At 40.7% G+C, this 12,329-nt stretch overlaps 1 protein-coding gene across 2 annotated transcripts in view; it reads right to left on the bottom strand.

Annotated features, from left to right (window-relative positions):
* Nucleotides 1–3,749: 3,749 nt before the first annotated feature.
* The window catches only part of TSC22D2 (TSC22 domain family, member 2), a 30,765-nt gene continuing 22,185 nt past the window's right edge, over nucleotides 3,750–12,329 (bottom strand). For both annotated transcript variants that reach the window (XM_009333973.1, XM_009333972.1), the window contains 2 exons: nucleotides 6,241–6,292; nucleotides 3,750–5,447 (listed from right to left, as the gene is read on the bottom strand). In XM_009333973.1, coding sequence (XP_009332248.1) covers nucleotides 5,187–5,447; nucleotides 6,241–6,292 — 313 coding nt within the window. In that variant the 3' untranslated portion in view covers nucleotides 3,750–5,186. The remainder of the gene's footprint in view (nucleotides 5,448–6,240; nucleotides 6,293–12,329) is intronic.

Consider the following 12,329-nt stretch of genomic DNA (forward strand, 5'->3'; position numbering starts at 1 on the left):
CCCCTCGGGACCGCGGAGCAGCCGCGGTCGCCCCTTGGAGCCCCTTGGTCGCGCCTCCAAGGAGGAACTTTTTCCAATTTAAGACACAAGCGCTGGGAAAGCAGCAGCTTAACATTAAATATTAATTCTCCTGTTTTTCACAGCGCCGCTTTCTGGTTTAACCCCTCGCTGCACGGAGGCCTGCATCCCCCCCTCAGTCACTCGGGGGGTTTGGGGGACAGTGGCTCCCGGCTCCCCAGCAATCCCTGCAGCAGCGTCCTCCTCAGCGGCACTGTGCAGCCCCGGTCAAACTGAGTTACTAAATGATTCCCACCGATGGTACAGAATCTGTGGAAAAACACCAACAGCTATTTGGGCTGGAGCTGTCTCCCCGATACCGGTGCCTAGCAAGCTTGGGCTCCTGCCCATGGGTGACAAGCGAAGACCGTCAGCCAGGGAAGGTCTGGGTGCACAGCTCTCGCCATCAGCTACAAAAGCAGCAGCCTGCTCAAGTCCAGCTCTGACAGATGAACAAGAGAAGACATGGCGTTACCACCTCAGCCAGCACGCAGCAGAGCCTCACAGCTGGTACTTGGGGAAGGAAGAACTGGCCTAGATGCTGCAGAAAGACAGAGGACCTGGGACTTCGCCCAACACCACTTCTCTAGCGCTCTTCAGAAAGGAAAGGGAAAACTCGTGGTCCTTCAACATGAACACAGACTGTCCACAAAGAGAAAAGCACTTGTTAATTACAGAAGCAGCATATCACATGGTGTGAGCAGAAATAAATGCCCTTGCATGCTGGGGGGGGGGGGATCAAGGAAAGATGGCTGTACTGGCTACTGGAACTCAGAACTGCCACATCCCACACCTCAGTGATCCAGGTCGCTTGTCTTTTGGGGGCATGTTAATAGAAATGCAATGAAACTTGCTCAAACTAAAATTTGAGGGGGCTGATTTGCTAGACTGTTGCTCGACTGAAATGTTACCTTAGACCACAAAGTATTGTGAATTTGTAATTGAAGAGCAAAGCTCTTTTTCAGAAAAGACAGGCCCCGACTAGCCCAGTGCTTTGTCTTGAGCAGCGGCAGTGGGAGATGCTATGAAGAAGGACAGGCAAATTTAGCCACCCTTTACAAGTTCATTCCCCTCCTGCTCCTCTCCTCACAGCCAGAAGCGTTGTGTAAAGCTGGTAAGAGGGTACGTCCCTTTTCGTCAACCTGCTGTCCAAGAATTTGCCTAACCCCTTCTAGAACATCCTACCTGCCCCCACAACATCCCGTGGCAACCAGCTCCAAAGTTCACTTCCTGCTACGTGAAAAAATACGCACTCCCTGTAGGTGAGATCTGGTGAATAACAGTTCTGTGCTCACCTCACCCGTCACCTTCTCTGGAGACTTTCCGAGCTGCTTGTGTCAGCCTTCCCGCAGCCTACTCCCCCTTCAAGCCAGAGTCACAGCCTTCTCAGGCTCTCCTCATTAAGCATTTCCTCTGCATCCTCCATTGCTTTTGTAGCCTCTCCCTGCATGTTCTGTCACATCCTCTTTGAGATGCAGGGGCTATTTCAGAGCCACCACAAAGCTAAGCATCATCGCTTCAAGACCTTTCTGCTCTAGTGTGCTTTCTGCCACAGAGACACCACAATTGCATTCTCCCTCCCACCTGTGCCAAGCATGCACACAGTCATAGGGTCAACCCCATTTCAAAGCACTGCAAGTCCAGTAGCTGAATTACTTCTCTATTCGTTACGCTGCAGCTATGGAGTAATTTCAAAGACATGTATTACAGGCATATGCAACAGCACTGCTTCCCGCAGAGGACAGCATCACATCTTAAAGAGCCCACTTTCACACACAGCTCCCTAAACACGGTCATTTCCCAAAGGAGCACCCGAAAGCAATTAGCTGACACTGAGCAGCAAGGAGCAGTGGGCACAGCTGCCAGCGCCCATTCGCAGCGCCAACCAGACCCCCGAACGTGGGGTGCACAGATCTCCGTCGCCCAGCCTCATGCGATGCAAACACTGACGGGTACTTGATTGACATCGCTGGTGCTGTCACACGTAAGGACAACAAAGAACGGCTTTACAGCAGCGGGAAGCTGACTGACACCATGTGCACAAAGCCGCACAGCAGCCAATACAGCCTGACAGTAACATGATCGTTTGTCAACAAGCCTTTCTTCCCCCTCTCTGAAATCAAACATTTAGTAACACCAAGATGATGATCTCGCGTTGAGGAACTGCTATTTCCTCTCCCCAGGCAGCAGCCTCAGACTGCCTCTCAGGAAGAGACAGCCGCAATTCAAAGACCCTTTTCTACCATTTTATAGTGTTCTCGCACAGCAAGCCGAGTTGGCAGTTAGAGCTGAGTACAACTTACCACTAGGAGAAAACTAAAACCAAAAACCAAAATCAAACCTGACAGGAGTGGAGCGAAGCAAACAAAGGATTTCTAACAGGATCAATTTAATCTGTTTCATTCCCTATTTTCAGCAGATTTTAGTAAATACTTTTTTCTTTTGGAGAAAAAACCTCTCCAGAACACCTGTGTGTAAGTGGAGCTAACTGTCACTGTGCAACAGAGCTCACACAAAGACAACTCCACACAACAAGGTCACAAACATTACAAGAGGGAGAGGAGATGCACAAGCACCAGCTCCACGGGAACACAGAACTGTTTAGGACTGTCTTCGCATCGGCTTGATTCTCTACTTCTACCATCAGCAGGACATTAACAACTTCAGTCATGTTTCAAATGTCTCATTTCTATTTCACCCCTTAAGAATTAATTGACAGTTAGCGTTTCCTCCATAAAAGTTTTAATCAACTATTCATCTGTTCCCAGAAGTCCCCCAATTTGCCCCTTTTTTACTTACTTTACCAGCTACATCCTTACTGTATAGTTGGAATGAGCTATTGATCACATTTGAGGGAAAATACACTTAGCTACTGAAATATTTTGTTTTCTAATTTGCATGCAAAGCTCTTGTTTCACTGAAGGGTTTACAGCAGTATACATGCATGCTTATAGCAGGCCAAGAGCACCAATCTACAACTGAAGCAAAGATCATTTTAGTGTACTCACTCATTACTTCAGTGAGTACTTTTTAATATATATACACACACACACAAGTGGCTTTTTTGAACTGTGCTGTGAACTCACGCTTACCAGGAAAGTGTGACGCTCTAAGTTCCTGGAACACGGGACAAGGATGCTTCCTTGAGGTCTGAAGACACCAAAACTTGCAGTTTTTAGTGCTGCTTCTTTTGTTTTGTTTTACCTAACACATGAACCTGACCAGAGTTAGACATATACAAGGATAATATATTGAAGCAAACATTTGCAAGCAACCTGACAAAATAGGTACAGGCTCAAGAGTGAACTGGACTGCAGCACACTGGGATGACGACTCAGAGCTGTGCCTGTGACGCCTGCCTGGGAAGGCATGCTGTGCGGCTTCCTCTTGTAGGTGTTTCTCGAAAGTAAATTCTTGGTTTTAACACACCAAGATACCAAACTGTTTCAACACCCCAGCACACAGCCAAATGTTAATTTATATATATCACCGCAAGACCAAAACCAATAGGGTCACTGGCGGCATCAGAATTACGCTTTTCCTAGAATAAAAGAGTGTGTTGCAAGAGAAGCAGTTACAATTTTGGCATTATTCTATTACTGGCTCACTGAAGCTACCTTTCTCCATTTTGTTAAGAAAAAAAGTACTTACTGAATTTAGTTACACTGTAACAACATCTACAGCCAAAAAAATTTCAACAAAACTGCAGTTTAATTTCAGAAAATGTGTTAAAATATATATATTTATACATCAATTTGACACACTGCGTTAGTTTACACAAATGATGGTCTCTCTTGAAACTGTATTTATGAAATGTACATTTTTAATTTAAATACTCAGTATACACTGCACTTAATCTGCATGTTGCATTTATTAAATACATTAAAATCTGCAATGTAACAAAACGTTTTCTGCATACGAAATTCAAAACACCATTTTAAATGAACAAAAGATGGCTCACTTCATTTATTTTTTTTTAAACAACTAGTGCATAGCACACTAGCTCAGCTCCACCAACACCAGCTGTTCTTTCTTTTTTATTTGACATTGTTCACAGACTATTACATATTACAATAAGAGTGCTGGATAAAAACATGAGGTACGAAAGTGGTTCAAAGATTATAGGTCATGCAGATCATGCTGGACAGCAAAGAAAGTTGTGAATGAGAAAACACTAAATAAAAATACATAAAGAATGTGCATTATAAAATAAAAAAAACTCAATTACACAGCTTTGCTTCTTTGGTTACAAAGTAGGTTGAACAATTTCACAGCTTTTTATTCCCACCCAAAAAAAAAATTATACGAAATGTCAAAAAGCAGAGGAATCATGGCAATTTCTCTCTATTAGAAAGTAGAAACAGAAATGAGCAAAGTTTTCTTCATCAAAATAGCCCATCAATTATTTATTATATCACAATAACTGGTGACTACCTGTACAGATGCACTATGGTCTTCATACTTACACTCTATACAAAATTTACATTCAAGCTGGATCTTTACTACCGTAAATAAATACCAAAGGTAAATTGCCATTAGTGTTAGAAATATGCCAGGATTCTTTTGTTCAATTATTGCCTAAACATTTTATCTATTTAACGCAATCCCATCTATCATTTTACTGATACATACATTTATTAAAAAAAATTTAAAAAGTTCTGTGACATTGTTCATGTACATTATGAAAATAGCAGCCCTGTAATAAATAAAACAAATAAATGAAACTAATGTAGGCAAACGTTACTTATATTGAAAGAACAGTGGCTCTTAAGATGAATTGTCACTTCTTACCAGATAGCAAGGCTCAAAGTAATCCATGGGAAATGGAAACCTTGGAGAGCCACCAAAGCTCTTAAAGACCTCACTCCTGCACACCAAGCAAATGCATTCTTTGCATTAATAACTCCTTCTACGACTTCCCTTGTGCACTGATGACATAACGGACACCAACTGCACTTCATGATATATCAGTGAGGGACAGCTCTTGTAGAATGATTGTCTAATACTGAAAAGGCCAAACACACAACAGAAGCATGGCTACTCGCTTTCATATAAAGTTGAAAGAACATCAGTGGCACACAAGGACAGACTGCTCTCAGGTTTTTGTTTTCAAAGGAGGCAAGAAAGCTTTACGCTGAGGAGACATTCGGCTGCTGTGGAGGTTGCGTTGGCTGCGGAGGCTGTGCTATCACTGTTTGCGCTTGTGAAGTGCTACTAGGATTGGCCTGTTGGGTTGAAAGTTGGGATAACTGATCATTGTTTGAAAGAGATTTTAACAGTGCGTTTTCTCGTTCAAGTAAAGAGTTTCTTTCAACTAATTCTTTTATTTGTTCCTTCAGGACTTCCACTTCTTCTCTTACTGCATACATCAAATGGCTTTTCACTAGATCCTGTGAAGAACAAGTCAACAGTTACACCAAGTGAAAGAACAGTTTCATTCCACTCCAACCCCAGGATTTACTATTTTACTGCTTTCACTGAAGTAAGTGGTAAGCCTAGAAAACTAAAGCACTCGTCACTAAAAATATATGAATAAATTAGCCTTCAAGAGCAAATAACCTAGACCTTTTATTCACTGTAAAGTGGCCCTTACATCAAAAGCTTTGTTTCCAGCATTCAGCATTAAGTTCTAGGCACCTTGGTTACGCTGAAGACAAGGACTAGAATTACGTTCCAGCTACTCAAAATGAAAGCATCAGCTCTGAAGCTTTGACCTGGAGGTAAGAGTCTGTGTTACACAATCCCAAGCACTGAGGTGTACGAGAACCAAGAAATAAGAAAGCCTTTAAATCAGCAGAAGCAAAAATTAAACAGATGTAACTGAAGCTGAACAAAATGTCAAGGATGGCATAGCGTAAGTGACAACTCAGAAAAAATAGTGATGAACTTCGCTAAAGTAAGACACTTAAATGCACTATTTATTTTCAGCACCCCTTTAAGTTCAATCAGCTTGTTCATAGAAATTCGTAGGAAAATTAATTTAAGAACATTTCTGGGCCAACAGTAAAGGCATGGTTTGTGGTCATCCCATAGCTGATACAGAAAATCCTTTTTTCAAATGATAGTCTCAGTCTGATCCGACTGAAGGGTTACAGACTCACAGAAACACAATACAGCTAGAAACTTATGCTCAATGACAAACCACTAATCCTATTGGAAATAACTTTTTTTTTTTTTACTTACCATTGCCTGTTCTATTTTGTTGTCAATGGCAACAACACTTGCACCAGATGCACTGTAAATAAAGGAAAAAACTTTGTGAGCATTACCGTATCACTCAATTAAAACTATGTACCCATTAGCACCTGCAGGACTCCTAGAACATGCTTTCACTGGAAGGCTAAAGCTTCAGATTCAAGAATTCAGTACACAATTGTGGGGGGTTCCCCCCCACCACTGTATTGCCCAGTACAGTTAGAGCTCTTAAGAGACACTGCTCCTTCAGTTTATAATTCCTCAGACTATGCTTATGACACCCATAACCAGAAAAATACATTATAATAAACAGTAAATTAACTGCTTAGATTCCGTGCCTCATTTTTCAGCTTTCTTCACTGGGGAAGAGAGGGATTCATGGGATATCATGAGGTCCTGACCTCTAGCTTTATTTCTGCCAAATTGCTTTTATAAAGCATTGAAGAAAAAAACCTGTTAGAATATTTGTTCTCTGGCTTTACTTGAGGACTCCTTTCCAGTTAAGAAGTTCCTGGATCAGCACTGTATTTACAACTTTGCCCGAATAGCAGTAGTGAATAGAAGAGTAAGACACAACCAAAGCCCTGAACTCTACGAGAGCACTTACTTGTTTTCAGTGAATTCCCACTGGATCACGTTTAACATCTAAGAAATGCACTACAGTTGGCTGGTTACAGTTAGGGTCAGTCTTGTTCCAAAGACATAATAGTGCAGAACACTGCAACAAAACTTCTCAGTCACCACTATAAGAATGCGTATTTACTGTGCAAAACAATGTTGAACTACATCTTGAAATCCTGGGTCACAGCAATCCAGGCCTTAATATTTTCGGTCTGTTTTCAAGTCACAATACAGAAACACAAGCCAGTCACTCACTCGTAACTCTCTGGAGTTGGAATTTCAGGGGCCTGGGGGTGTCCCTGTTCTCTCGCAGACTCTAATCTCTCCGTTTGGACAGGAGCTGCAGCTCTCCCCAGGAGGTCAGACAGGGCACCTCGCACCACTGACTACAGCGGAGGAACACCCCCACAGCAGCCGCAGAATGCTCCATCCACACACACACGCTCTGTCGGTCCTGTACTCTCCACGTCGACCCTCCCATACTAGGTCTCAGTGGTCCGATTTTACTCCACAGCTCTGGGTCTGACATAAGACGTCAGTTCTTGGACTATTTACCAGGCCTGCCAGCGATAACTACTGATAATGCTCCCTAGCAATGGAAATTGCTATCAGCAGCGTGCAGCTATGTTGAAAAAAGTTAACATACGGGAAAAATGCAAGGTTTGCAGTCATGCTTGGAAACTTGCCTCTCTGAAAATGTGTAACACTCACCGAAACCAAGTGTTAAGAAAAAACTACTTAAGGCTTTTTAAAATGAGTATTGGCAATATGCTCAGCAGTATTAGTTACATACATGAAACAAAGCTCAATTATTGAAAGAATATGACACTATTTAGAGAAATCCATTTTAACAAGTCTCACAAGAATTGTCTGTACCTAGCACAAAGCATTTACAAGTAGATGGAATCAGCTTTTCAGACTGAGGGAGTAACAGCCTCTATTTCTAAACTGAACAAAGCTTGTAATCTAAAACAGAAGTGCTAAACACTCATTTCACAAGAAAATTGTGCCAATGTCTTACTGTCTTCTAAGCCTCTTTCAAGCCATGTTCACGGTAAACCTCCTCAGAATAAAAAGTATAATTCATGACAAGGTTAAGTATTCCTTCCATCTTGAATTAACGTGTTTCTGTTAAAAAAGTCTGTGTTCAAGAGTCATTGAAATCCCCAAGACTGCTCCATGTCCCTGATACAGCCTTTCATGAACACCACTCTAGAAGTCAGGTGAGGCAGCTCTGAAGAGATAAAGACAAGAGGAGCAAAATTAAAGCAAACAGCACGCTTTGTAGTGGGATCTGCTTCTGCACCTTTACAGTGTAACTATACACCTTTTGTCAATACTTTTCTAGTTGAATTTGAGATTGGGACTTTGTTGTTCTATTCCTGTTTCAACTATTTTGCAGTGTGATTATTTAAAAAAAAATAAAGTCCACTACACCACTCACAGTTAAGGTGTTCTATCAGTTCCATGAAAAAGCCTCTCAAGTGTAAGACAGGCAGTCTTCCCCTTCATCACCCGAAACACTCGTACCTGCATGGCACACCGCAGAAGCACCTTTCGCATGCTGCACCTTGTGCTCCAAATTCTTGTCTGCCTTTTAAATGAGTGCAGTGTTCACAACGTGGGTATAAGAACTGTCCCTCCCCATTAGTGTGATTTGAATGGAGCCAGCGAAACTATCGCTCTCCCACCCATATTTTACACTTAAGAGATACTAATAGACAGTTCTGAAAGCCATAAGTAGTTCACACACTACTTTTATTTGTTTCAATATTCTTGTTGCCCTTATCCCCAGAGCAGCTTGCGCTATTATCGAAGTACTAAGTCAGGATTCCAGACCTGCTCCCTGTACAAATCCTGGTGTCCATCCTGCTCATCTCCAGCAGGCAGAGTCCAGGACCACCACCTGCCCACCCCAGGAGAAGCTCCATGCTGACAGAGCAGCCTTCAGTTAGTCAGATGCGGTCTTATCCTGATGACAATATTTCATTTCACTTTCTAAAGCACATGGGAATTAGATTTTATGCTAGCACAATTCCCGTATGATTCTGTCCTTTATTCATTTTATAGTGCTTCCCACAACAAAATATATCCTGTGAGACATTCAGAAGCAGAGTACTCCAGTGCCAGCTATTCTTATGGTACAGTCCAAATATGCTGCCAAATCTTAAGATTTTGTATTTTTCTCAAATCCTTAGCTGTTGATATCAAATCCCAGTTTGTATAAAAATATTTTATCCCATGGCTGCAGAATGAAGTTTATAGACAGAATCCAGTCCTTATGAAGAGTCCAGGAAAAAAAAAAATCTGTTAAATAAGTCTTTTTGGATGTCATAACTGGAAACAGTTTGATACATTCCGTGAGTATGTATCACTGTATATCCAATGCCTCAACTTGCAAATTCTTGAGTTAGAAGTGGAAAGATGCTATTTAGCTCTTATACAAAAAGACCAATTACTGTGCTGTGCTTTTAGACAAAAGACAAAATTGATTGCTCCAGGAACTACATAAGTGACAATTATTGTCAAAGCTGTAACACAAACAAAAATCCACATCACGTAATGTAGGACAGTTGAAAGGGATGCATTAGGCATATCTTTTTTTTTTTTTTTTCTTCTAGCTGGAAGCTTCCCCCCCCCCCCCCCCCCCACCGAGCTTTCGAGCGCCCCACATCAACCAGCTACCATACATACACACTGTAATTTAAGAGAACAACTCAGTTTGACTTGGACCTCCAAGTTAAGGTTACGTAAATGAAGGTTCTGACCAAAAAGAGGTTATATTGGTATACCAAGATCACTCTGAAGCCCATCAAGTGCAAGGCAAGATTTACAGTCAGCAAAAATGACAAAGATTACCAAGTACAGTTTGCCATTTCCAGAGATGGATGGTAAAACCAACATTTTTCTACTTTACACACCAGATAGGCAAAACCTATTTAGTCTGAGAAATCCTCATATTTTGATTGTTGAAAAAATCCTAGTGGCTTAAATGTAATGTTTTCACATTTCACTTTCAAAGACCAAGGGGAAAACTAGATTTTGACTGCCAATAACACTGCTTAGCTATAGCTCACAATTAGGTATGCAGCGTTTGGAACAAAGCGTTTTATCAAATACTTACAGCTTGCACCTCGTAATTCTTTACGTTGTATTTTAGGTATATCTCTCCTATATGCCTAACAACTCAAGAATAGCACCGTAATTTTTTTGTTTCAAATGTCTTGCAAACAAAGTGAGAGAAGTGTCTTGGACAATCATGTACATACGGATTAAGAAAATGGGAAGAGAACTGGTAAGTCTAAGTGCAAGTCTGATTTCAAATGTATGTTACACAATATACAGCAAGCACACTTTCCATAATGCATCGCATTCTTAAAGGCCTCGGTATAACTCTGACTTCATTGCTGCAAAAACTTTTCCTATGGAGAGACGTGGTATCCCAAGAGTATGGTAGGATATTATTGGAAAGGTGTTTCAGTATCATCAATAAGCTATAATATTGTTTAAAAAAGTGTTTGGTAGCCCTGTTAGCACAACACATACCATGTGTGTACAAATTCATTATATAATATCTGTATTTTCAGGGATCAAACAAGTGTTCTTTGTAAAGCATAATGTTGCAGTTCAAGAAAGCTTACTTACTATAGACTATTCCAAAACTTGAACAACACTGTTCACAGAATAGGAAAGCAAATAAAATAAATGACTAATGGAAAAGTTGAGGGTGAGTGGGTCAGAAGACAGCAAAAAAGGTTAATGTCTTAACGTTAACTCGTTAATGGCTGGAGGAAAATTTAACCTTCAACATCACCTCACATTCGTAGGCACCAAGATCTATTTCAATGGTGAATTCAACAAGCGCCACTGTACTCAGCTTGGTGTTTTCACCATTAAAGTCTTTAGATATAACTATCATCCTTTTAGGAGACATATCCTCAACTTCAAAATTCACTTGAAATCTAGGTAGAAAGACTAGGAATCAAACTTCAAAATAAAGGCATTTGCAGCTTAATTCACTCTATAGGCTCCAAAAAAGAATGCAGTGGTTCATTTTTAGAAATTCCACAGTCCTCAGTAATGTGTGTATTTTACGCCAACGTTGGATGCATTAGGAATGAGAGTTATAACAGCCCTACTTTGGCACTGTCAAGTACTCGACTAGTTAATAGTGTTTCACATTTAAATGAAACTGCAAATCCTACTGACTGGATGCTGTAAACTGATTTTGAAGCTTCAAGTTTTTTAGTCAGTAACAAAAAACATATTCCATATTCAGCTGTATCACTGATTATCTGCATACTACTTTCCCAAAGAATTTTTTAGCAGCAGGTCACCCTCCAGAAGACTGCCAGAACACATGAGTTTTCTTGCTTTTGATATTTCTTTTAATTTTTAGCATCAAGAGTTACTGTACTATTCACCTTAAGCTTTTAGATACATAAAACCTATTACTCAACATCGCTAACCCTGCAAGAGTGGAAAAGACTGCCTGCAGAACAGACTACAAAAGGGTACACTAATGCTACCAAGAGTCTCATACAATAGCCTCTATAAGACAACTCTTCTTATCTTAAAGAGAAAATTAGATCTTTAAAGCACTAGATCTAATTTGCTTTAGGTTAAAGTGCAAAAGATGTTATACACCACTGTCTGAGACAGACATCCCTGAACCAAATGATCTCCCCTAGCTCTTTCGTCGTTACTGCTTTAAATCAAATTATCAAGCAATCTTTCTGGAAGGAACAGTAAGTAACCTTGAAGTGATCCCACATTTGTTTTGCTCACAAGTGAACTACAAATTAAAAGTGTGTTAATTTATTCTTTCCCCTCATTAGTTTACTCATTTATGAGCTACTGTAGTCACTTAACCAGCCACTCCTCATGTCTTACCACTAGTTGAGCTATTTAGTCCGTCCAGAGAAATCTTGTCTATTCTTGAAACAGTTAAGGCATGTTTAATTAGCCACATCCAATTATGAGATTTTATAATAGCTTCCCAATATGATCAATTATACAGCCTTAAAAGAGTATCTACGCAAATATTTCAGATTTTCATCATTTTTCTTTGTCAAAGCTGCATAAGAACGTGAGAAAGTTTGAGGCAGTGAATTCGCAGCCTCATGATTACTGGCAGGTGCCTGGCTTTCCCTGCAAGTCTGCTTAAGCTCCACATTAGTCAGCTCCTCCGTCAAACAGAGAAGTACTTGCTTCCATAGGACAGTTACGTTTTCTTCAGTTTTACGTGAAAAGCTGAAGATCAATTATTCAACACAACATCAAAATTGATCTTAGAAGCAACACATGAGCTCTATAAAAGACAGAATACTTCTGGGGAAAACCAAGATGTTGTTTGAGTTGAATTGGTTTGGATTTGTTGGTTGGTTTTGGGGTGGGTTTTTTGACATTAAAGAAAAATGTGGCTCCTTCATAGTTTTGGTTAAGTTTTTGAGTTA

The sequence above is a fragment of the Pygoscelis adeliae genome, unplaced genomic scaffold, assembly GCF_000699105.1.
Source record: "Pygoscelis adeliae isolate BGI_AS28 unplaced genomic scaffold, ASM69910v1 Scaffold241, whole genome shotgun sequence".
Classification (NCBI taxonomy): Eukaryota; Metazoa; Chordata; class Aves; order Sphenisciformes; family Spheniscidae; genus Pygoscelis; species Pygoscelis adeliae.